We start from the raw sequence: 27,500 nt of genomic DNA, 5'->3' as shown, positions 1-27,500 counted from the left end.
AAATCAAGAGAAAACCCGGAGAAACCAGGAGAAATCAGGAGAAAACCAGAAAAAAATCAGGAAAAAACAGGAGAAAACCAGGAAAAATCAAGAGAAAACCAGGAAAAAACCAGGAGAAAATCAGGAAAAACCAGGAGAGACCAGGAGAAACCATGAGATCATATAGTCTCACACACAGTTAATGAGTCTCGCTAGTTCTACTGTGTTTACTGTGGGAGCTGCTCTTTGTTTCGTCTGCGGGTTTGAGACACAGTTTCTCTGCAGTGAAACAAGAAACACATTCTATTCTGGACACTAAAGTCAAGAGGCAAAAGCTTTGAGAAACTACAACTGGAAGCATATTTCTTTTGAAAATTATGTAGTTTTCCTCAGTTTCTCTTCAGGATCTTAGATTTGTGCTTCTTTCTCATTCTGATAAATGAATAGTGTAATCATAATTAAGCGTCTGTTACACAGATCATCCTACTGTACAATAACCGCAAGTTTAACAAAAACGTGTCTCATATTTGATGAAGTTTGCATCACTGATTCTGATATCTTCCTGCTTGTGAAGCTGCGTATTGAATGCGCCTGTACCGTATAGAGCGCTATATGTCAAAAATAAACTCTAGGTTATTATATTTATGCCATAAACATGCGAGCAGAACTTACCGAGCAGCAGAAGTGCAGCGCAGTGAAAGTCCATCATGAAGAGAAGATCCTGCAGGGAATGAGCGGAAGATTCCAGAGGAACTCCAGCATCAGATGCAGGTGCGCGTGATTCACGCCTGCAGACGCTCGCGACGCGACGCATCACTCGTGCGCTCGGACACTCCGCGGACCCCGCACTGCAGCGCGACACGAGCCCGCGTCCAGCGATCACATCATCACATCATCATCAGCCGGCGTGCTTCACTCCTGCTCGCGCACGACGCGCACGGTAAAGTCCTTCGCTGGTTTTGCGCAGGGAAACGCAATAAAGGAAATGTCTTTTCTGCAGGGGATGCACTTTATTGCATTTAGTAAAAAAAACAAAAACATCCTTTTATGGGACGCTGGGGTTAGTTGTCACATGATCTGCATCTTCAGGATATATCAGGGTTTTAATGCGTAGTATTAGAAGACTGTCATAAAATATTATAATTTTTGAGCAATATACAATAAAACACTCGCATACATTTAAAAAATAAAAATAAGAAATTGATAAACGTGGTTTGTTGTGCGTCATTTTAAGCAATTATAGTTTCTGAGAGTTTTCTGATTATCAGTTTTTCCAATTTTGTGAATTCTTTCTTAATGGCCTTTTTTAAAAATTAAATTATGACAGTTTAAATTAATACCTTTTTCGCTAACTGTGATTTTGTATATGTACATTTCTGAAATACATTACTTAACCTCTGATAATAATCACTCTAAATTGTAATGTGGACTCATGCATTTTCTGTAAAGCTGCTTTGAAATGATGTGTATTGTGAAAAGCGCTGTATAAATAAATGTGAATAAAAAATGTGTGAATGCAGAGGCTGTTTAATGAAGGCTATATGTGACAACTTACCCCATATAGTGTGACAACACTCTCTGCTATAGGGCAACGAGTGTTAAATGGAGAGAAAAACACACGTACACCATTATTGACCGGGGCAAAACCAATTTTTCCAATAACTGTAAATATAGATTTTTTTGTAGTTAAGACAGTTAGGTTTGTCTCTAAACAGAAATTGACTTTCAATAACCACTGTGACAACTAGCCCCGATCTGCCCTAACATAAATGACTGGTATTCAAAACTGACAAAATCAAAGTAATATACATTTTTTGTAACACTATACAATAAGGTTCATTAGTTAACATTAGTTAATGTATTTACTAGCATGAAAAATGAACAATACATTTGTTACTGTATTTATTAATATTTGTTAACCTTTGTTAATAAAAATACAGCTGTTTATTGTTTGTTCATGTTAGTTCACAGTGCATTAATTCATGTTTACAAATACAACCTTTGATTTTAACATATCAGAAAATGTTGAAATTAATATGAACTTAATATAGTAATATAGAAATTAATATAGTTTTCCTGCTCAGCTACTGTTCGGACGCTCTTGCTTACTGCTCTGCGCTTTGCTCTATCGCTTTTATATTTTTTATATTTTATCTTCTTTTATCAACTAATTTTAACCTCAGCAAATCAGCACAGTGCTCAAACGCTTGGATTACTACAAAAAAGCTGAATTATTTTATTCGACCAGCCTCCCACTGAAAGCTTACATTCCGGGGAAGAGAAAACACAACTGCATAAGGATAAGAGAAAATGCCTCTTCTGGAATCTACTTGCTGCACTAACTGCCACAGACTTTTGCAAAGGATTGCAGTTCTTGAAACAAAGTTATTTGCGGGACCACCAAACCAGACGGAACACACAACAGAGCTCCGTCATGGACGCCCTCAGCATACAGCAGGTGAGCCCCATGAATCTACTGCTCCTCAACAGGCCATACTGAGTGTAGAGAAACAAGCCGATCGACTTACAAATCGATGGCACACACAGGGAGCGAGACCCAAAAGCACTCGAGACATCAGATTGTCACGAGTATCACATATTGCCGCAATAGCATCCTCTACCCCAGATACGGCTCTGACAAGGATTGCAAACACTGGTCTCCTACTACCGCCTATACATCTTGAGAACAGATTTGAAGTATTAATGAATGTAAATGAGGAATCTCCAAACGTGATCGAACACAGACTGGATAAGCCAGTAGCTAACACTGATGCTAACTTGCGCTCAAGGTCGAGCAGACAGCGGCACAGAGCTCAGAGCCTAGCCGAGCACACGACTCTGATAGTGGGTGATTCAATTATCCGACACACTAGTAGCAGGGATACAACTACGTGCTGCCTTCCACAAGCAACAATTTCTGATGTAAACAGGGAACTTGAGAACATTCTGATGAAACATAAGACTGCAAATCGACTCATCATTCATGTGGGGAAAAATGATATTCATAAAGAGCAGTCAGAACTCCTTAAGAAGGATTTCAATGAACTTCTTGAAACACTTAAAAGACTGAAAGTACAAACATTCATCAGTGGACCACTCCCAGCAAGAGGAACAAACAGGTTTTCACGGTTGCTTGGGCTTAATACATGGCTCCAAAAAACCTGCAATATAAAAGGAGTGAACTTCATTGACAACTTCAATCTTTTCTGGAGTCAGAGGCAACTGTTCCAACAGGACGGACACCACCCAAACAAACTTGGTTCAAGAGTGCTAAAGGACAATATCTACTTCTCCCTCAATCATCCTTCTGCAGTGTGTGCCAATCCACTCAACCTGAATGGCACACACACACCTGGACACAGTATGAATGACCACAGGACTTCACTCCAGCACCTGAATGGACATGCGGTTGACACGTCACACAAGGACAATGATAACACCACTCAGCCACAACAACTTCTGCTCACGGACACAATCTCAGCTGAGCCCTGCCCACAGACAGACTGTGACATACTAGAACTGCTCCAAGATTCAACACCCAAGGACGACTTCCTGGAAAACAGCCAGGGAAACCAGGACAGCATATTACAGCCTCCGATAACACCAGAACAACAACAGCCCCTCTCACCAGACACGCTATCTCTATCTCCAGCATCTCCACTTCTGTGCTTCTCAGAGAGAATGGAAAAACTGGTCTTTGCTGGAACCAAACTATCCCATTCTTTTGCTAGCCCCCAGATATCAACCAAAAAACGGCAGGCCCCAAAACCACCAAAGCCTGCGGGCCCCGCTCGCCCTCCCCCCCCTCCTGCAAGAGTTCTTCGGGCTCTGCCACAACGACAGGGCTCACACCCTCCTCCTTCTGCTCGAGGTGAACTAAAAACAACTGATACCAGCTCTCATTGATATGTGTCGGGTCCCCGCTATGATAACAGTAACTTTCTCAAATGTTTACAGAACAAGCGGGAACCCTGTGTGCCTGTATCTTTCTCTATTGCTGTTCGATTACATGATAGAAAGTCTAAGGCCTTCAAAAGCCGTACAGCAAACCCATCTAATCTGGTGCCTATTACACGCCAAACTAAGACTGCTGTGCGGACAAAAAGTAAGACTGTTAAGTTAGCACTCTTAAACATCTGCTCACTTAAAAATAAATCACTTCTAGTCAATGACTTAATAACCACATACAACCTGGATTTTATGTTTCTAAATGAAACTTGGCTAGAAGAAAACTGCAGTGCAACTGTCCTCAATGAAACATCACCTCCTAACTTCACTTTTATGAGTGTCTGCAGAACGGGTAGGAGAGGTGGGGGAGTAGCTGCTCTTTTTAAAGATGTCTATCCATGTAAGCAAATATCATTTGGTAATTACCCGTCTTTTGAATATCTGGGTATTGTGTTAAAAGGTGCTCCACGCATTTTACTAATCATTGTTTACAGGCCTCCAAAATACTCTTCAGCCTTTGCTGAGGATTTTACAGAACTGTTATCAACCATTTCCTCAGAGTTTGACTGTTTTGCTATTGCCGGAGATTTCAACATCCACATAGACAATGCAGAAAACAATATGGCAAAAGAAATCAAAACTGTTTTAAAAACTTTTGATCTGACTCAGCATGTACATGGACCGACACACAATCGTGGACACACTCTAGATTTACTTATCAGTAAGGGTCTAAACATTTCATCGATTGTTATTAAGGATGTAGCACTGTCTGATCATTTCTGTATTTTCTTTGATATATTGATCTCTCCCGCCATTGAAGCTAGATCTGTGTCTGTCAAAAAGAGATGCTTAAATGAGAACACTAGTGTACTATTTATGAAGGCTATATCTTTAACACCAAGCATATCTGCTGACTCTGTTGATTTTCTCCTTGATTCTTTTAACTCAAAAGTTAAAAGTGTAATTGATGATATTGCTCCTGTGAAGGTCAGGAAGAGTGGTAGACAAAAGGCACCCTGGAGAAACTCAACAGCAGTGCAAAATATGAAAAGACAATGCAGAAAAGCAGAGCGCATGTGGCGGAAGACAAAACTTGTAGTCCATTATAACATCTACAAAGACACCATCCATGCTTTCAATATGGAACTAGGCAAAGCTAGACAGACTTTCTTCTCAAATATTATTAACAGCAACTTAAACAACACACGCACTCTTTTTGCTACTGTAGAGAGATTAACAAACCCCCCGAGCCAGATTCCCAGTGAAATGCTCTCAGACAGCAAGTGCAGTGAGTTTGCTTCTTTCTTCTCTGAGAAAATCAATAATATCAGAAAGGTGATCAGCACATCCTTGAGTTGCACTAGGGTCAGACAGATCAGACCACAACCTGAGAAAGTTACTATGTCTGATTTCAAAGAAATTGATGGCAAAATTTTGGAAGAAACCGTACAGCACCTTAAAACATCAACCTGCGCCCTTGACGCTCTTCCCACATCTTTCTTCAAAAGTGTGTTAAACAGCTTAGAAGCAGATCTCCTAGAAGTGGTAAATGCCTCACTTCTCTCTGGAAGTTTTCCAAACTCCCTGAAAACTGCAGTTGTCAAACCCCTCCTAAAAAAGAGTAATCTTGATAAGACTATATTAAGCAATTATAGACCGATCTCAAATCTTCCTTTCATTGGCAAGATCATTGAAAAAGTTGTTTTCAATCAGCTGAACAAATTCTTAAGCTCGAATGGATACTTTGACAATTTTCAATCTGGTTTCCGATCGCATCACAGCACAGAGACAGCGCTCATAAAGATAATTAACGATATTCGCTTAAATACTGATACAGGCAAATTATCAGTGCTGGTACTACTCGACCTCAGTGCTGCATTTGACACTGTTGATCACAACATACTTCTTGACAGGCTGGAAAACTGGGTGGGTCTTTCTGGGATAGTCCTAAAATGGTTCAGGTCATACTTAGAAGCGAGAGGTTATTATGTGAGTATAGGAGACCATAAGTCTGAGTGGACATCCATGACATGCGGAGTTCCTCAAGGCTCAATTCTTGCACCACTCCTATTCAACCTGTACATGCTTCCAATGAGCCAAATAATGAGAAAGAACCAAATCTCTTACCACAGCTATGCAGACGACACACAGATCTACTTAGCCCTATCGCCTAACGATTACAGCCCCATTGACTCCCTGTTCCAATGCATTGATGAAGTCAACAGCTGGATGTGCCAAAACTTTCTTCAGTTAAACAAAGACAAAACTGAAGTCATTGCGTTTGGAAACAAAGATGAAGTTCTCAAGGTGAATGCATACCTCCACTCTAGAGGTCAAACAACTAAAAATCAAGTCAGGAATCTTGGTGTGTCTCTAGAGTCAGACCTTAGCTTCAGTAGTCATGTCAAAGCAATAACTAAATCAGCATACTATCATCTAAAAAATATTGCAAGAATTAGATGCTTTGTTTCCAGTCAAGACTTAGAGAAAATTGTGCATGCTTTCATCACCAGCAGGGTGGATTATTGTAATGGACTCCTCACTGGCCTTCCCAAAAAGACCATAAGACAGTTGCAGCTCGTACAGAACGCTGCCGCCAGGATCCTGAGCAGAACCAGAAAATATGAACATATCACACCAGTCCTCAGGTCTTTACACTGGCTTCCAGTCACATTTAGGATTGATTTTAAAGTATTATTACTGGTATATAAATCATTTAATGGCCTAGGACCTCAATACATTGCAGATATGCTCACTGAATATAAACCCAACAGATCACTGAGATCATTAGGATCACATCAACTAGAAATACCAAGGGTTCACTCAAAGCAAGGAGAGTCCGCTTTTAGCTATTATGCCAGCCGTAGCTGGAACCAGCTTCCAGAAGAGATCAGGTGTGCTCCTACTGTAGCCACATTCAAATCCAGACTCAAAACACTTCTGTTTAACATTGCATTTACTGAATGAGCACTGTGCCGCTGTTCGTCCGACTGTTTGCACTGTATTTTATTTTATTTTTATTTTTTACTCTAAACTGTTTTAATTATTCTTATTTCTTTTGATTATTTTAATTTCTTCTATGTAAAGCACTTTGAATTACCATTGTGTATGAAATGTGCTATATAAATAAACTTGCCTTGCCTTGCCTTGCCTTGAACTAAGATTGATAAATGCTGAAGTAGTGTTCAGGTTAACTAAGGTAGTTAACTAATGTTAATTAATTAACCTTATTGTAAAGTGTTACCAAATTAAATAAAAAAAAGACTTTCCAGAAGTGCTGGTGAAGAGATGTGAAACACATATAGTCTGTTTGACAGATGGCCATCTTGCGGAGACGGCATCCGCTGCAGGAAAATTACTCAAAATGTCCACAACACTAAGATCCTTTATGTCCTAAGACATGTAACTAGTTAATAAACCCAAACCCTTGTATCAAACAGAAGCTGCAGTGGTTCGTGCTCGTGGATCATCCGCTCATGATCAGGCATTCGGAGCAGCTTTACACTGAAAGTCAAACTCACACTTGACTGCACTAATGCTGTCGATGCTCGGCTTGCTTCCCACTTGAGGATGGCTATTTCCCAGGGGAAACGTCTCTGACCTCGGGATACAGCGTCCGGGCGGATCCGAAGCGCCGCTAGCCTCTCCGCTGCTCCGCTTGAGCTCCGGGAACGTGAATCTCCTCAACAGCCGGCCGCCGAGAGCGCTCACGGATCTGTTCCCGGGGGATTTCCGCTGGGATTTGCTTTTACTACGCTCTGGGGCCGCCGCTGCCAGTGCGCTCGTTGGTAAACTGCACCTCTTCTGATAATAACGGTCATCAAACCTCCGGACAGGCAGACGTGTCTTCGCTTTCTCAAGCTCTTCTTTGGCACTTTTGCCGAAAGGAGTTAATAAAATGCCAAGAGGACCCGACGGAGGAGAATCAGGAGTGCAGCTTCTCCATGGCGTTTTGAAGGATCTCGGCGAGTAAAACAGGGCAGGCAGGAGATTGTTTGAGCTGTTAGGCAGATGATCCGCGTGTTTATGAGGAGCTTTTGATGCTGAAACACTAGAGAACATGAGGCCTTGTGATGAGAACGCATCACTTTCCCTCTCATATTCCACAATAGAGTCCATCGACTGGATTCGGTTCCGCAAACCAAGGGATCTCTTCCGGGTTAAACCGACGTGCAGGCAAGTCCCGTCTTCAGGTGGAGCTCTTCTCTCGCTGGGCTTCTCATCTTCATGGATGCTCACAGTGGAAAGTCTTTCAGCCAGCATGTCGTCATGAATCCTCCGGGAGAGACTCCGGAGCGCCTGTAAACACTCCGTGTGTCCGAGATGCTTCGCCACCTCGACCGCAGAATTTCCCACCTTGTTTTGCCGGTCGATCTGTAGTCCCAGTCTTTTAAAAGCGCGCACTAGGAACTCCACGACGGCTGGACGTCTGGCCACGACGGCGTACATGAGTGGCGTATTCCCCCAGGAGTCCGCTGCCTCGGGATTGGCTCCGTTCTCCACCAGGATCTTCACCGCATCCAGGAATCCCATCTCGCAGGCGTAGCTCAGCGCCGTACGCCCGCTCTCGTCCGGCCGGTTCACACTCGCTCCTCTCTGCAAGAGGAGATTCATGAACCTGCTCCTCGCCTGCGAATCCTGGAGGAACACGGCGGAAACCAGAGGCGTCTGCGCTCCTTCCGTCTCGGAGTCGATGATCTTCCCATCCAGAGCGTCGAGGATGAACCTGGCCAGGTGGATCTTGTCGTTGGAGATGGCGTCCAGAAGGATCCTGGTGTCTGTCTTGGAGTCGAGCTTCAGCATGTTTAAGACTCGTTCCTCAGGCAATCGTCTCTCCGCCGCTGATCTCCGCGCTCTTTATGCTGCTGCGATGTGGAGTTTCCACGACAACACGAATCTCATTATCACACTTTATTGTTCATAAGTGGATGTGTATTAATGTGCTGATTGTAATAAGGGCTTCTGAGAGCGCTGGCTGAATGATATGAATACATGTGCCAATTACTGCATGTGATTATTGACTGGAAAGGAGGAGGTTTAACTAACTCAAGTCTACTGATACAGACACCGAAGGCTTTCTTCTTATTCATTTGAATAAACCACACATTTGCAGCGTTGCACATCGAACAGCTGGAGGTGCTTTGTTTAGTGTTTTTACACATAATATGTCGCTACTATCTGACATATATCAGTACATTTGAAAATGCTATACATGCTCAACAGAGAAGATCATTTACTCTGCAAACGTTTGCTGAACATTTATTTGTGCTTTCAGCCGCATCTCTATGAAATCAGAGGCACAAATCTAACGTAAGTTAGTGAAACATCTGAAAACATCAACTGATTCCAAACTTAATCAGGCCAAAACGAAGTCTGTTTCTGGAGCTAGAAACAAGTTTTCTCTGGCTGTTAAACACCTGTGAACACTCATTGGTCGGTATTGAAGATGATGATGTAGCAGGTGGGTGTGGTTCTGAGGCTCCGCCTTCTTTGTCATGAAAATCTCTGGTTAATTTCTTCTGTTCAGACGCGAGTAAAAACATGAACACACTAGGAGAGCCGTAATACATGTTTCATACTGTAAAGCGGCTTACTTTAAAGCAATCTATTGTATAATATAAAGCTTCTAAAAAACGTGGTTCTTTTAAGAACGGATCACTGAAAGGTTATTTGGGAACCAGAAACGGCTCTTCTATGGCGTTGCTGTGAAAACACACTTTTGGAAGCTTTATTTATAAGAGTGCAGTGGTTTTCATGAAATGACACTGCCAGACAATAAAATAAACATAAAACAGTTTTCATTTAACACCTGGAATAGTTTATTGGTACACTTACTATAAAACAGTATTAAAGTAGCAGGATAACAACAGTATTTTTTGAGTATTTTCATTGCTAGAAGTTTGACAAATACGATTATATATATATATATATATATATAAATACAAAAGCACCCACAGCATGGTCCATTGAGCTACAGAAAGACAAACAAATAGATTCAGAGCGACAGTTCTGCAAAAATAATCTGCTTTTCCCGCAAACTATAATTTAGAGCAAAAGTCTACAAGTCGCACAACAGAAAACATTCATCTAGTGCAAAAAGCTTCTAAGAAATCAAATGTAGTCTTAAACTACCCGCTATAATATATGTATCTTTATATAAATAACCCCTTATTTTGGCATTCATCATAGTAAAATAATTTAAAGGTCCTACATGACATTTAGTGGCACATTTGTAAGCGATGGAGTTTTAAAGCACTTTGCTTTCACACGAGATATGTGGTCACCGCCAAACACTTGAAAACATGATGCAAAGGAAAAGAAGAAAAGGGAACGAAACCAATAAATGGAAAACCCACGACAACCAATATACATATGATTCCAAAATCCCTTAAGTGCTCGGCAAATACGAGCCGGAATAAACAGTACAATCAATCACTTCTCTTTAAAACAAGTACGGATCAGACCTCCTAAAGTGAGAGAACACAAACACAAGTGGAACCAAAGTTCAGCGCCGTGTCCGAGGAAAGTAAATAGTTTGTGTTGATGATGCGTCCAAATCCACATGGATCAGAACCGGCAAGCGTCGCTGCTACGAGACTGAGGTTGGATCCGTCGCGCACCGAACAGCGAAAGCAAACTCCTTGAGCACCGTCTACATCTCAAAACCTGTTAAAAAAGTGTCACCGCTAAAACAAAACAACATTTGGGTTAAAATGACGTGTGCGTCTTAAAAACGGACGATAAAAGCTCGGGACAGCAGAAGAACTCGTGTGGATTCCAGACTCTACATTCTTACTGTACTGAGGAAAGCTAGTGCTCTGCTACATAGTCAAAGGTCCTCGACATCCTATCACATATAAAGTGCTCAGGACATTAAACTAGCGCATCGTTCACAGGTATTGTGCTGACGACATTAACTAAACCGTCTGTTAATCAGACTCGTCTGCTGGCTCTGCTACGGGTGAGATACGTGTTGAAAAGTTCACTTTTGAGTCGTCGACCCATCATGGCTGCAGCTCTGCTGATGACGGACGGGCCGCAGTGGACTGTAGTGGACTGTAGTGGACTGTAGAAAAACACGTGTGTGTGGTACAGAGAGTGGGCGGGGTCAGAGCTGAGGTACAGAGAGTGGGCGGGGATAGAGCTGAGGTACAGAGAGTGGGCGGGGTCAGAGCTGAGGTACAGAGAGTGGGCGGGGTTAGAGCTGAGGTACAGAGAGTGGGCGGGGTCAGAGCTGAGGTACAGAGAGTGGGCGGGGTCAGAGCTGAGGTAGGGAGAGTGGGCGGGGTCAGAGCTGAGGTACAGAGAGTGGGCGGGGTTAGAGCTGAGGTACAGAGAGTGGGCGGGGTCAGAGCTGAGGTACAGAGAGTGGGTGGGTCGGAGCTGAGGTACAGAGAGTGGGCGGGGTCAGAGCTGAGGTACAGAAAGTGGGCGGGGTCAGAGCTGAGGTAGGGAGAGTGGGCAGGGTCAGATCTGAGGTAGGGAGAGTGGGCGGGGTCAGAGCTGAGGTACAGAGAGTGGGCGGGGTCAGAGCTGAGGTAGGGAGAGTGGGCGGGGTCAGATCTGAGGTAGGGAGAGTGGGTGGGGTCAGATCTGAGGTAGGGAGAGTGGGCGGGGTTAGAGCTGAGGTACAGAGAGTGGGCGGGGTCAGAGCTGAGGTACAGAGAGTGGGCGGGGTCAGATCTGAGGTACAGAGAGTGGGCGGGTCAGAGCTGAGGTACAGAGAGTGGGCGGGGTCAGAGCTGAGGTAGGGAGAATGGGCGGGGTCAGATCTGAGGTAGGGAGAGTGGGCGGGGTCAGATCTGAGGTAGGGAGAGTGGGCGGGGCTATATATCTACAGACGGCAGGGACTCTCGGGGTGTAAGACAGAAGACGGAGCCCGGGGGACAGACGGATGAAGACGGAGCCCGAGGGACAGACGGACACCTTCAGCACTCGTGACTTGTGTGGGAGATCGTGAGGGTTCCCTCTGGTCTTCTCAGTGGACTGATAGAGCATTTACACCACTGTGGCTGGTCTGCGGTCCATGTCCTCCTCCAGCTTCACCATCTTCTGCATGTCTTTGGCCTGGAGAATCACAGCAGACACGCCATCAGATTCACATCCATTCATTCATCCATCCATCAATCCAACCACACATCCATCCATTCATCCATCCATCAATCCGCCATCAATCCATCCACCCATCTATCCATCCAACCACACATCCATCCATTCATCCATCCATCAATCCATCCATCCATCCGCCATCAATCCATCAATCAATCCGCCATCCATCCGCCATCAATCCATCAATCAATCCGCCATCCATCCATTCATCCATCCATCCATCAATCCGCCATCCATCCAACCATCAATCTGCCATCCATCCATCAATCAATCTGCCATCCATCCATCCATCCATCCATCCATCCGCCATCCATCCACCCATCAATCCGCCATCCATCCAACCATCAATCCGCCATCCATCCATCCATCCTTCCAACCATCAATCCGCCATCCATCCAACCATCAATCCGCCATCCATCCATCCATCCATCCTTCCAACCATCAATCCGCCATCCATCCATCAATCCGCCATCCATCCAACCATCCATCAATCCGCCATCCATCCAACCATCCATCAATCCGCCATCCATCCAACCATCAATCCGCCATCCATCCATCCATCAATCCGCCATCCATCTATCCATCCATCAATCAACCATCCGCAATCCATCCATCCATCCATCATCCATCAATTATCCATCCGCCATCCATCAATCATCCATCCACCATCCATCCACCCATCCATCCATCAATCATCCATCCACCATCCATCCACCCATCCATCCATCAATCATCCATCCACCATCCATCCATCATTCATCCATCCATCCATCAATCATCCATCCATCCATCATCCATCCATCCACCATCCATCCATCATTCATCCATCCATCAATCATCCATCCATCAATCATCCATCCACCATCCATCCATCATTCATCCATCATTCATCCATCCATCAATCATCCATCCATCATCCATCCATCCACCATCCATCCATCCACCATCCATCCATCCATCCATTCATTCATCCAGATCTGTTGTCTAGAATATATTTAAAAAAAAACGGTAACACTTTACAATAAGGTTTAACATTTGTTAACATTGGTTAGAAAGATGCTTGTACAGCATTTTTCAATCTTAGTTCCTGTTACCTGTACATGCTACCCTTGGGAGATATCATTAGGAAGCATGAAACATTTACCAATTTCAACATTTACTAATGAATTATCAAAAGCTATATCTGTTAGTTTCATTTAATGGACATGAACTAATGTTAACAATGATCATTAAATACTGTAACAAAAGTCTTGCTTACTGTTCGGTAATACTAGTTGTATGTATGAACTAACATTAACAAGTGGGACCTTGTTATAAAGATGCTGTTCATTCAGACAGTGACAGCTATATTCAGTAACTAAATTAAAATGATTTTCATGTAAACTTCATGTAAAAATCGATCCTGGGTTCGTAAAGAAGTGTTACAAGTCTAAGTAGCTTGGCATATTCTTTTATTATCCGGCTGTTTTATACAAATAAACTCTTAAAGTTAACACTTTACAATAAGATCCCATTGGTTAATGCATTAGCTATCATTAACTAACAATTAGCAATACATTTGTTACAGTATTTATTAATATTTGTTAACATTAGTGAATAAAAATACAACTGTTAATTGTTAGTTCTTGTTAACAAAGTGTTTTAAAGTGTTACCTTCAACTATTTGAAAAACTTTTGTCCATCAAATCATTGGATGTGATGGAAGTAAGTTCCACTACTAACTGATGACTCGTTCCCTCACCGAATCAATCTAACGACTCTTGATTCACTCACTGAACCGCAGGGCCATTCCTTTCATCATGTCCAATTTAAAATGAGAGCTAAATTACTCAAATATTCATTCTTGAAATCAGAATCAGAATCGTTATATTCTTCATGATTCTGCCACCGCCTCGATCGCATGCTGAGCGCTCTGATTCTCTGCTCATCGTGAATACTGGATGCTGTAGGGAACACTTTCAAACGCTTGTGTTCAGTAACAGCGAGTGACTCACGGTGAGAAATGACTCATGTGGACAGTGATGAGTATCGTTTCATAACACAGGAACAACGGTGTGATGACAGTAAATCATACTGAGACTGTCAACAGGCTCATCTGAAGTGCTGCAATGACATGATTAGTATACATAACTAATCAACTAACTAGCTCTTCATATATATATAGTGTATATAGAGTCCCGTCTGTGAGAGCAGCATGAGCTTGATTTGATTTGGAGCTCAACGTCCAATCGGCTGCCAGATGGCTGGCTTCTCTATGATGATTGGCCGAGCTGTCAAAATGGGCGGGACCTTACAACAAATGACCAATTACTGAACATGTGATGTACGTGACAGACAGCGTTTAGCGTTTTAACTTCAGTTTTATAACATTTAAAAAAACAAGACTTCAGTAAATGCTTCTCCAGTAAATGTATATTGGTTTAATTGTGCTGGACAAGGCAGAAAGAGTGAGGAAGAACATGATGTTTTGCGGTGTGTTTTTCTCCGTTTAGTGTTTCAGAAGCAGTAACCCTCAGTAAGGAGACGAGACTGACGAGGAAACTGAAGACAGAGGAAAGCGATGGTGAGCCTACCTGGAGTCTGACTGTTTGCATGATGGGATTTCAAAAGCTGTTCAAAGAAAAGGCAAATCATATTTAAGGCATGGCTTCAGATGTCACACGTACAAAATATGAAAAATGGAGGACAAAATGCAAATCATATGAAATCAAGAGAAGGGTGACCATTCATTAATTTCTGCTAACTGTTGAAGATCTAGCAGGTTTAGCTAGTAAACCCGTCCCGTATCAGTGACGGCTGAAGGTTTTACCTGCTCGTTGAACTTCTCGAGTTTCTCCAGCTGCTCACGCTGGTTCTTCTGCAGCTGCTCCAGCTCCTTCGCCTGCTTCATGGCCAACTGAGACGAAGACACGGAAGAGCACGTCAACAACACGCCAACGTCACGCAAACATCATATCAACAACACGTCAACGTTACGCCAACGCCCATGTCATGTCACCGCCACGTCAACATCACGCCAACGTCATGTCAATATCACGCCAATGTCACGCAAACATCACTTCAACAACACGCCAATGTCACATCAATGTCATGCAAAAGTCACGTCACGCCAACGTCATGTCACCAACACGTCAATGTCACGTCAACATCACGCCAATGTCAAGCAAACATCACGTCAAGTCACGTCAATGTCACGTCACTGTCACGTCAATATCACGCCAATGTCATGCAAACATTACACCAACATCATGTCAATGTCACGCAAACGTCACTTCAACAACACGTCAACGTCACATCAATGTCATGCCAAAGTCATGTCACTGTCACGTCAACGTCAAGTCAACATCACGTCAATGTCAAGTCAACATCACGCTAACGTCACGTCGATATCACGCCAATGTCATGCAAACATTACACCAACATCATGTCAATGTCACGCAAACGTCACTTCAACAACACGTCAACGTCACATCAATGTCATGCCAAAGTCATGTCACTGTCACGTCAACGTCAAGTCAACATCACGTCAATGTCAAGTCAACATCACGCTAACGTCACGTCGATATCACGCCAATGTCATGCAAACATTACACCAACATCATGTCAATGTCACGCAAACGTCACTTCAACAACACGTCAACGTCACATCAATGTCATGCCAAAGTCATGTCACTGTCACGTCAACGTCAAGTCAACATCACGTCAATGTCAAGTCAACATCACGCTAACGTCACGTCGATATCACGCCAATGTCATGCAAACATTACACCAACATCATGTCAATGTCACGCAAACGTCACTTCAACAACACGTCACGTCAATGTCATGCCAACGTCAAGTAAACATCACGTCAACATCACGCCGATGTCACGCCAACTTCACTTCAACAACACGTCAACGTCACATCAATGTCATGCCAACGTCACGTCACTGTCACGCCAACGTCAAGTAAACATCACGTCAATGTCACGTCAACATCACGCCGATGTCACGCCAACTTCACTTCAACAACATGTCAATGTCACGCTAACTTCACTTCAACAACACGTCAACGTCAATGTCACGCTAACTTCACTTCAACAACACGTCAACGTCACATCAATGTCATGCCAACGTCACGTCACTGTCACGCCAATGTCAAGTAAACATCACGTCAATGTCACGTCAACATCACGCTGATGTCACGCCAATTCACTTCAGCAACACGTCAACCTCACATCAATGTCATGCCAAAGTCATGTCACTGTCACGCCAACGTCAAGTCACGTCAATGTCACGCAAACATCATGTCAACAACCCGTCACGTCAATGTCATGCCAACGTCACGTCTCTGTCACGCCAACGTCAAGTAAACATCACGTCAATGTCACGTCAACATCACGCCGATGTCACGTCAACATCATGCCGATGTCACGCCAACTTCACTTCAACAACACGTCAACGTCACGTCAAAGTCATGCCAACATCACGCCAATGTCACGCAAACATCACTTCAACACGCCAACGTCACACCAATGTCACACAAACATCACATCAACAACACGTCAATGTCAAGCAAACATTACGTCAACGTCAAGTCAACGTCACATCAATATCATGCAAACATTACACCAACATCATGTCAATGTCACGCAAGCGGCACTTCAACAACACGTCAACGTCACATCAATGTCACGCCAACGTCAAGTCAACATCACGTCAATGTCACGCCAACATCACGTCACCATCACGTCACGTCAATGTCATGCTAACGTCAAGTCAACATCACGTCAATGTCACGCCAACTTCACTTCAACAACACGTCAATGTCATGCCAACGTCACGTCAACATCACGCAAACATCACATCAACAACACGTCAACGTCACGTCAATGTTACGCCAACGTCAATGTTACGCCAACATCACGCCCATGTCACATCACTGTCACGCCAACGTAATATCAACATCACGTCAATGTCACGCCAACAAAAATAAAAAAGTTAATTGCAACTTTTGATCTCAGAATTTTGACTCCACCCCCCCATATAATATATATATATATATATATATATATATATATATATATATATATATATATATATATATATATATTTGCAGATATACATTCCCAAATTCAAGAAATTTGTTTTAGAATTTTTAGATAAAAAGTAACAATTTTCCAATATTCCAATTTTCTTGTTTATTTTGTGGTGGAAACAAGCTCCTATGTGGCTGATAATCTATTACATAAAGCCTGACTGTATTGTGTTCTGTAGAGCTGCTCTACAGCTGGATCTCAGTTCGTCTCGGGTCTGATGAAGTTCCATCCTTGAATCTGTTTATTACTGTGATATGATCTGTACTGTATAAAGCGCTGGAGAAGTAAAGCTGACTCGACTTCTGAAATGCATCATTTTAGTCTCAGACTCTTAAAATAACATCGCTGCAGAAGATCATACCGATCTGAAGAAACCGGCTTCAAAAATTCTCCAAGAAACTGAAGCCAGTTTCCTTCTCACGATAATAATCATACAGCACTAAAGCTGCAGCAACTTCTCCAAAATCCATTTATAGCCCCAACGAAACAAAGAAAGTCTGATATTGAAGATCATCAACCGACCCGTTTTCTCTCCTCGAGGAACTTTTTGGTGTTGCTGCTGTTCAGCTCCCGGACTCTCCTGCACACACACACACACACACACACACACACACACAGGTCAGATCTGCGGGCGTCAGAGGTCATCATGGTGTTCTGTGGACACGCACCTCTCGCGCTCAGCCTTGTTCTTGATGCTCTTGTCCTGGCTGATGGCTTTGCTGTTCTCCATGGACGTCTTCGCCTGGTTACCCTTCATCTCTTTGCTTTGCCTGTCAATCAAACAAAACATTTTCAAAACAAGATCACGGTTCACGGTTATGAAACATCATCGAGAGCCAAGGCCTTTCTCATGGAGATCCAGCAGGACAAGCGGAGAACGGGTTCACGCCGAGGGGAATTATCAGCATAATTAATAAAGACACTCGAGTTCAATAGAAACGGGCTCTCTAAAGACGCCCTCCTGAACTCAAAGAGACTCATGCAACATTAATGCCTGTTAATTATGGCAGTATCTCCATCATAAAGCGGATAATACGGGCCATGATGAAAATATTCATGACGGTACGAGTGTGGCGTATTAATCAGATGCGAGTTATTAGCATACTACGTTATACGGTTCACTATTCAGAACAGGCTGTGAATCTTTAGCTTGATTTGATTCAAGATTCATAGGTTTCATCGTTGATCCGATTCATAATGAGATTCTATTGAATGAATCCTATACAAAAGCTTCTATTTTTAGATAAATGATGTTCTTTTCAACTTTCTATTTCTTTAAAGAATCCTGAAATAAAAATGTAAATAACTGTTTTCAACACTGATAATAATCATAAATGTGTCTTGATCATCAGATCATCATATTACACTGATTTCTGGAGGATCATGTGACACTGAAGACTGGAGTAATGATGATAAATTCAGCTTTGATCACAGGAATAAATTACACTTTACTATATATTCACATAGAGAACTGATGATTTACATTATAATAATATTTCACTGTTTTAATGTATTTTTTAAACAAATGAATGCATCCTTGGTGAGCAGAAGAGACTTCTTTTAAAAACATTAAAAATCTCACTGATCCAAAACTTTTGACTTAACAGCAAAAATGTCTGTTTTAAGATCAGAGCACACGTATCAGCCGGATCTGTGACTGACGCATTGAGAAACGAGTGAACGTTTAGAACCTACAGAGAAACGAGAGAACGTTTAGACCCTACAGAGAAACGAGTGAACGTTTAGACCCTACAGAGAAACGAGAGAACGTTTAGACCCTACAGAGAAACGAGAGAACGTTTAGACCCTACAGAGAAACGAGAGAACGTTTGGACCCTACAGAGAAACGAGTGAACGTTTAGACCCTACAGAGAAACGAGAGAACGTTTAGACCCTACAGAGAAACGAGAGAACGTTTGGACCCTACAGAGAAACGAGTGAACGTTTAGACCCTACAGAGAAACGAGAGAACGTTTAGACCCTACAGAGAAACGAGAGAACGTTTAGACCCTACAGAGAAACGAGTGAACGTTTAGACCCTACAGAGAAACGAGTGAACGTTTAGACCCTACAGAGAAACGAGTGAACGTTTAGACCCTACAGAGAAACGAGTGAACGTTTAGACCCTACAGAGAAACGAGAGAACGTTTGGACCCTACAGAGAAACGAGTGAACGTTTAGACCCTACAGAGAAACGAGAGAACGTTTAGACCCTACAGAGAAACGAGAGAACGTTTAGACCCTACAGAGAAACGAGTGAACGTTTAGACCCTACAGAGAAACGAGTGAACGTTTAGACCCTACAGAGAAACGAGTGAACGTTTAGACCCTACAGAGAAACGAGAGAACGTTTGGACCCTACAGAGAAACGAGTGAACGTTTAGACCCTACAGAGAAACGAGAGAACGTTTAGACCCTACAGAGAAACGAGAGAACGTTTAGACCCTACAGAGAAACGAGTGAACGTTTAGACCCTACAGAGAAACGAGTGAACGTTTAGACCCTACAGAGAAACGAGTGAACGTTTAGACCCTACAGTGAAACGAGTGAACGTTTAGACCCTACAGAGAAACGAGTGAACGTTTAGACCCTACAGAGAAACGAGTGAACGTTTAGACCCTACAGAGAAACGAGAGAACGTTTAGACCCTACAGAGAAACGAGTGAACGTTTAGACCCTACAGTGAAACGAGTGAACGTTTAGACCCTACAGAGAAACGAGTGAACGTTTAGACCCTACAGAGAAACGAGTGAACGTTTAGACCCTACAGAGAAACGAGTGAACGTTTAGAACCTACAGAGAAACGAGAGAACGTTTACACCCTACAGAGAAACGAGAGAACGTTTAGACCCTACAGAGAAACGAGTGAACGTTTAGACCCTACAGAGAAACGAGTGAACGTTTAGACCCTACAGAGAAACGAGTGAACGTTTAGACCCTACAGAGAAACGAGTGAACGTTTAGAACCTACAGAGAAACGAGAGAACGTCTAGACCCTACAGAGAAACGAGTGAACGTTTAGACCCTACAGAGAAACGAGAGAACGTTTAGACCCTACAGAGAAACGAGAGAACGTTTAGACCCTACAGAGAAACGAGAGAACGTTTAGACCCTACAGAGAAACGAGTGAACGTTTAGACCCTACAGAGAAACGAGTGAACGTTTAGACCCTACAAAAAACGAGAGAACGTTTAGACCCTACAGAGAAACGAGAGAACGTTTAGACCCTACAGAGAAACGAGTGAACGTTTAGACCCTACAGAGAAACGAGTGAACGTTTAGACCCTACAGAGAAACGAGTGAACGTTTAGACCCTACAGAGAAACGAGAGAACGTTTAGACCCTACAGAGAAACGAGTGAACGTTTAGACCCTACAGAGAAACGAGTGAACGCTTAGACCCTACAGAGAAACGAGTGAATGTTTAGACCCTACAGAGAGACGAGTGAACGTTTAGACCCTACAGAGAAACGAGTGAACGATTAGACCCTACAGAGAAACGAGAGAACGTTTAGACCTTACAGAGAAACGAGTGAACGTTTAGACCCTACAGTGAAACGAGTGAACGTTTGGACCCTACAGAGAAACGAGTGAACGTTTAGACCCTACAGAGAAACGAGTGAACGTTTAGACCCTACAGAGAAACGAGAGAACGTTTAGACCTTACAGAGAAACGAGTGAACGTTTAGACCCTACAGTGAAACGAGTGAACGTTTAGACCTTACAGAGAAACGAGTGAACGTTTAGACCCTACAGTGAAACGAGTGAACGTTTAGACCCTACAGAGAAACGAGTGAACGTTTAGACCCTACAGAGAAACGAGAGAACGTTTGGACCCTACAGAGAAACGAGTGAACGTTTAGACCCTACAGAGAAACGAGAGAACGTTTAGACCCTACAGAGAAACGAGTGAACGTTTAGACCCTACAGAGAAACGAGAGAACGTTTGGACCCTACAGAGAAACGAGTGAACGTTTAGACCCTACAGAGAAACGAGTGAACGTTTAGACCCTACAGAGAAACGAGTGAATGTTTAGACCCTACAGTGAAACGAGTGAACGTTTAGACCTTACAGAGAAACGAGTGAACGTTTAGACCCTACAGTGAAACGAGTGAACGTTTAGACCCTACAGAGAAACGAGTGAACGTTTAGACCCTACAGAGAAACGAGAGAACGTTTGGACCCTACAGAGAAACGAGTGAACGTTTAGACCCTACAGAGAAACGAGAGAACGTTTAGACCCTACAGAGAAACGAGAGAACGTTTAGACCCTACAGAGAAACGAGTGAACGTTTAGACCCTACAGAGAAACGAGTGAACGTTTAGACCCTACAGAGAAACGAGTGAACGTTTAGACCCTACAGTGAAACGAGTGAACGTTTAGACCCTACAGAGAAACGAGTGAACGTTTAGACCCTACAGAGAAACGAGTGAACGTTTAGACCCTACAGAGAAACGAGAGAACGTTTAGACCCTACAGAGAAACGAGTGAACGTTTAGACCCTACAGTGAAACGAGTGAACGTTTAGACCCTACAGAGAAACGAGTGAACGTTTAGACCCTACAGAGAAACGAGTGAACGTTTAGACCCTACAGAGAAACGAGTGAACGTTTAGAACCTACAGAGAAACGAGAGAACGTTTACACCCTACAGAGAAACGAGAGAACGTTTAGACCCTACAGAGAAACGAGTGAACGTTTAGACCCTACAGAGAAACGAGTGAACGTTTAGACCCTACAGAGAAACGAGTGAACGTTTAGACCCTACAGAGAAACGAGTGAACGTTTAGAACCTACAGAGAAACGAGAGAACGTCTAGACCCTACAGAGAAACGAGTGAACGTTTAGACCCTACAGAGAAACGAGAGAACGTTTAGACCCTACAGAGAAACGAGAGAACGTTTAGACCCTACAGAGAAACGAGAGAACGTTTAGACCCTACAGAGAAACGAGTGAACGTTTAGACCCTACAGAGAAACGAGTGAACGTTTAGACCCTACAAAAAACGAGAGAACGTTTAGACCCTACAGAGAAACGAGAGAACGTTTAGACCCTACAGAGAAACGAGAGAACGTTTAGACCCTACAGAGAAACGAGAGAACGTTTAGACCCTACAGAGAAACGAGAGAACGTTTAGACCCTACAGAGAAACGAGTGAACGTTTAGACCCTACAGAGAAACGAGTGAACGTTTAGACCCTACAGAGAAACGAGTGAACGTTTAGACCCTACAGAGAAACGAGTGAACGTTTAGACCCTACAGAGAAACGAGAGAACGTTTAGACCCTACAGAGAAACGAGTGAACGTTTAGACCCTACAGAGAAACGAGTGAACGTTTAGACCCTACAGAGAAACGAGTGAACGTTTAGACCCTACAGAGAAACGAGAGAACGTTTGGACCCTACAGAGAAACGAGAGAACGTTTAGACCCTACAGAGAAACGAGAGAACGTTTAGACCCTACAGAGAAACGAGTGAACGTTTAGACCCTACAGAGAAACGAGTGAACGTTTAGACCCTACAGAGAAACGAGTGAACGTTTAGACCCTACAGAGAAACGAGTGAACGTTTAGACCCTACAGAGAAACGAGAGAACGTTTGGACCCTACAGAGAAACGAGTGAACGTTTAGACCCTACAGAGAAACGAGAGAACGTTTAGACCCTACAGAGAAACGAGTGAACGTTTAGACCCTACAGAGAAACGAGAGAACGTTTGGACCCTACAGAGAAACGAGAGAACGTTTAGACCCTACAGAGAAACGAGTGAACGTTTAGAGCCTACAGAGAAACGAGAGAACGTTTGGACCCTACAGAGAAACGAGAGAACGTTTAGACCCTACAGAGAAACGAGTGAACGTTTAGACCCTACAGAGAAACGAGAGAACGTTTAGTGATGTTGAGGTGTGTGTCCTCACCGCTCGTGGATGAGCTTGAGCTGCAGTGTCTGCTGGTCCTGAACGCTGGCCAGAAGCTTCTTCAGGATCTCGCACTGCTGCGTCACATGGCCGTCCTTCATCTCCTGCTCTTCTGTGCTGTGGCCGTTGATCATCTCGGACCACTCTTTAGTGTGCTGTGCCACCATGTCCTTCACCTGAGCACACACACCAGACACACTCACTACACTGAGACTCACACACACACTACACTGAGACTCACACACACACTACACTGAGACTCACACACACACACACACTCACTACACTGAGACTCACACACACACTACACTGAGACTCACACACTACACTGAGACTCACACACACACACACACACACACACACACACACACTCACTACACTGAGACTCACACACACTCACTACACTGAGACTCACACTACACTGAGACTCACACACACACTACACTGAGACTCACACACACACACACTTACTACACTGAGACTCACACACACACTACACTGAGACACACACACGCTACACTGAGACTCACACACACGCTACACTGAGACTCACACACACACTACACTGAGACTCACACACACACTACACTGAGACTCACACACACACACACACACACTACACTGAGACTCACACACACACTACACTGAGACTCACACACACACACACACACACACACACACACTACACCGAGACTCACACACACACACTACACTGAGACTCACACACACACACACACACTACACTGAGACTCACACACACACACACTACACTGAGACTCACACACACACACACACACACACACACTACACTGAGACTCACACACACACTAAACTGAGACTCACACACACACACTACACTGAGACTCACACACACACTACACTGAGACTCACACACACACACACACTACACAGACTCACACACACACTACACTGAGACTCACACACACACACTACACTGAGACTCACACACACACTACACTGAGACTCACACACACACACACTACACTGAGACTCACACACACACTACACTGAGACTCACACACACACTACACTGAGACTCACACACACACTACACTGAGACTCACACACTCACTACACTGAGACTCACACACACACACTCTCATTTCATTGAGAGTTTGGTTTATATCTGCTTTTCGCGCTCGCTTGCTCCCTCTTGTGGGCAGAGGAGATGTACAGTACTTTGTCCCTCTAACATTAAGCATCGCAGACGTTTTGACGGCCCTAGTGGGATTTTCTCCTGTACCTTTTCTTTATGGTCTGTCGTGAGCGTCTCGACCTTTATCGCCGTTTCCTTCTTCAACTCGGAGCAGTTGTTTTCTCTGAAACAGAGAAGAACAAGCGTCACAGTGACATCATCAGCGAGCGTCAGACAGTGACATCATCAGCGAGGACCGGAGAGTGACATCATCAGCTCACCCTCTCTTCTTGATGGCCTTCTCCAGCAGCTTCTCCAGCGCCAGCTTCTCCTTGTCATGCTGAGCCACCAGTTTATCCACCTGAGAACAGTGGGACTTCTGCACAGCGTTGTGTTCCTGCAGGAAGAGGAGGAGCTTATCAGAGGGAGGAGGAGCTTATCAGAGGGAGGAGGAGGAGCTTATCAGAGGAGGAGGAGTTTATCAGAGAGAGGAAGAGGAGGAGTTTATCAGAGAGAGGAGGAGTTTATCAGAGAGAGGAGGAGGAGTTTATCAGAGGAGGAGGAGTTTATCAGAGAGAGGAGGAGGAGGAGTTTATCAGAGAGAGGAGGAGGGGCTTATCAGAGAGAGGAAGAGGAGGAGTTTATCAGAGAAGAGGAGCTTATCAGAGAGAGGAAGAGGAGGAGTTTATCAGAGAGGAGGAGCTTATCAGAGAGAGGAAGAGTTTATCAGAGAGAGGAGGAGTTTATCAGAGAGAGGAGGAGATTATCAGAGAGAGGAGGAGTTTATCAGAGAGAGGAAGAGGAGGAGTTTATCAGAGGAGGAGTTTATCAGAGAGAGGAGGAGGAGGAGGATATCAGAGAGAGGAGGAGTTTATCAGCGAGAGGAGGAGCTTATCAGAACCGTTCTCTCAGAGAGGAAGAGGAGGAGTTTATCAGAGAGAGGAAGAGGAGGAGTTTATCAGAGGAGGAGGAGTTTATCAGAGAGAGGAGGAGGAGGAGTTTATCAGAGAGAGGAGGAGAAGGAGTTTATCAAAGGAGGAGGAGTTTATCAGAGAGAGGAGGAGAAGGAGTTTATCAAAGGAGGAGGAGTTTATCAGAGGAGGAGGAGTTTATCAGAGAGAGGAGGAGGAGGAGTTTATCAGAGAGAGGAGGAGGAGGAGTTTATCAGAGAGAGGAGGAGAAGGAGTTTATCAAAGGAGGAGGAGTTTATCAGAGAGAGGAGGAGAAGGAGTTTATCAAAGGAGGAGGAGTTTATCAGAGGAGGAGGAGTTTATCAGAGAGAGGAGGAGGAGGAGTTTATCAGAGGAGGAGTTTATCAGAGAGAGGAGGAGGAGGAGTTTATCAGAGGAGGATGAGTTTATCAGAGAGAGGAGGAGAAGGAGTTTATCAAAGGAGGAGGAGTTTATCAGAGGAGGAGGAGTTTATCAAAGAGAGGAGGAGGAGGAGTTTATCAGAGGAGGAGTTTATCAGAGAGAGGAGGAGTTTATCAGAGAGAGGAGGAGGAGGAGTTTATCAAAGGAGGAGGGGTTTATCAGAGGAGGAGGAGTTTATCAGAGAGAGGAAGAGTTTATCAGAGAGAGGAGGAGGAGGAGTTTATCAGAGGAGGAGGAGTTTATCAGAGAGAGGAGGAGGAGGAGTTTATCAGAGGAGGAGGAGTTTATCAGAGAGAGGAGGAGGAGGAGTTTATCAGAGAGAGGAAGAGGAGGAGTTTATCAGAGAGAGGAGGAGTTTATCAGAGAGAGGAGGAGCTTATCAGAACCGTTCTCTCAGAGAGGAAGAGGAGGAGTTTATCAGAGAGAGGAAGAGGAGGAGTTTATCAGAGGAGGAGGAGTTTATCAGAGAGAGGAGGAGCTTATCAGAGAGAGGAAGAGGAGGAGTTTATCAGAGGAGGATGAGTTTATCAGAGAGAGGAGGAGAAGGAGTTTATCAAAGGAGGAGGAGTTTATCAGAGAGAGGAGGAGAAGGAGTTTATCAAAGGAGGAGGAGTTTATCAGAGAGAGGAGGAGTTTATCAGAGGAGGAGTTTATCAAAGAGAGGAGGAAAAGGAGTTTATCAGAGGAGGATGAGTTTATCAGAGAGAGGAGGAGAAGGAGTTTATCAAAGGAGGAGGAGTTTATCAGAGGAGGAGGAGTTTATCAGAGAGAGGAGGAGGAGGAGTTTATCAAAGGAGGAGGAGTTTATCAGAGAGAGGAGGAGGAGGAGTTTATCAAAGGAGGAGGAGTTTATCAGAGGAGGAGGAGTTTATCAGAGAGAGGAAGAGGAGGAGTTTATCAGAGAGAGGAAGAGGAGGAGTTTATCAGAGGAGTTTATCAGAGAGAGGAGGAGGAGGAGTTTATCAGAGGAGGAGGAGTTTATCAGAGAGAGGAGGAGGAGGAGTTTATCAGAGAGAGGAAGAGGAGGAGTTTATCAGAGGAGGAGGAGTTTATCAGAGAGAGGAAGAGGAGGAGTTTATCAGAGAGAGGAAGAGGAGGAGTTTATCAGAGAGAGGAGGAGGAGGAGTTTATCAGAGGAGGAGGAGTTTATCAGAGAGAGGAGGAGGAGGAGTTTATCAGAGGAGGAGGAGTTTATCAGAGAGAGGAGGAGGAGGAGTTTATCAGAGAGAGGAAGAGGAGGAGTTTATCAGAGAGAGGAGGAGTTTATCAGAGAGAGGAGGAGCTTATCAGAACCGTTCTGTCAGAGAGGAAGAGGAGGAGTTTATCAGAGAGAGGAGGAGCTTATCAGAACCGTTCTCTCAGAGAGGAAGAGGAGGAGTTTATCAGAGAGGAAGAGGAGGAGTTTATCAGAGGAGGAGGAGTTTATCAGAGAGAGGAGGAGGAGGAGTTTATCAGAGGAGGAGGAGTTTATCAGAGAGAGGAGGAGCTTATCAGAGAGAGGAAGAGGAGGAGTTTATCAGAGGAGGAGGAGTTTATCAGAGAGAGGAGGAGCTTATCAGAACCGTTCTGTCAGAGAGGAAGAGGAGGAGTTTATCAGAGAGAGGAGGAGCTTATCAGAACCGTTCTCTCAGAGAGGAAGTGATGTAATGACGTCTGGAACACGGACCTTAGTGTGTCGTTTCTTTAGTGTGTTCAGCTCCTTCTGCTGCTTCTTCATCAGTTTAGTGAAGGTCTAGAGAAGAGATTGATGGCATTGAAACGACAGAAACGACTAGAACATTTCTAAAAACTGCAGTGAGAAACGTTCAAAGTAAAGAGGAAAGGACAACGGGGAACGAATCATTGAACGGTTCATGGAAGGTTTTTTACATGTTGCTACTGGTTTCAGAACATTCAAAAGTAACGTTACCATAATGTTTGAAGAAGGGTCAAATGGAATGTT

General features: G+C 43.9%; 2 protein-coding genes across 12 annotated transcripts in view; both read right to left on the bottom strand.

The window, feature by feature from the left end:
* The window catches only part of lamp5 (lysosomal associated membrane protein family member 5), a 9,619-nt gene extending 8,656 nt beyond the window's left edge, over positions 1 to 963 (bottom strand). The window contains exon 1 of the mRNA XM_079639514.1: positions 652 to 963. Coding sequence (XP_079495640.1) covers positions 652 to 793 — 142 coding nt within the window. The 5' untranslated portion in view covers positions 794 to 963. The remainder of the gene's footprint in view (positions 1 to 651) is intronic.
* An 8,778-nt stretch (positions 964 to 9,741) lies between these two features.
* Positions 9,742 to 27,500, bottom strand: part of plcb4b (phospholipase C, beta 4b) — a 133,217-nt gene continuing 115,458 nt past the window's right edge. For 9 of the 11 annotated variants that reach the window (XM_079583440.1, XM_079583447.1, XM_079583438.1 and 6 more), the window contains 9 exons: positions 27,225 to 27,290; positions 24,467 to 24,582; positions 24,294 to 24,369; positions 23,030 to 23,205; positions 17,783 to 17,884; positions 17,637 to 17,694; positions 14,846 to 14,932; positions 14,610 to 14,646; positions 9,742 to 11,994 (listed from right to left, as the gene is read on the bottom strand). In XM_079583440.1, coding sequence (XP_079439566.1) covers positions 11,906 to 11,994; positions 14,610 to 14,646; positions 14,846 to 14,932; positions 17,637 to 17,694; positions 17,783 to 17,884; positions 23,030 to 23,205; positions 24,294 to 24,369; positions 24,467 to 24,582; positions 27,225 to 27,290 — 807 coding nt within the window. In that variant the 3' untranslated portion in view covers positions 9,742 to 11,905. Of the gene's footprint in view, positions 11,995 to 14,030; positions 14,140 to 14,609; positions 14,647 to 14,845; positions 14,933 to 17,636; positions 17,695 to 17,782; positions 17,885 to 23,029; positions 23,206 to 24,293; positions 24,370 to 24,466; positions 24,583 to 27,224; positions 27,291 to 27,500 lie in introns of all 11 variants that reach the window. The other 2 variants (XR_013794323.1, XM_079583439.1) reach the window with 2 other exon arrangements.

This window comes from Phoxinus phoxinus (genome assembly GCF_949152265.1).
Source record: "Phoxinus phoxinus genome assembly, chromosome: 16".
NCBI lineage: Eukaryota > Metazoa > Chordata > Actinopteri > Cypriniformes > Leuciscidae > Phoxinus > Phoxinus phoxinus.
This window is presented reverse-complemented; position numbering and strand designations above follow the sequence as displayed.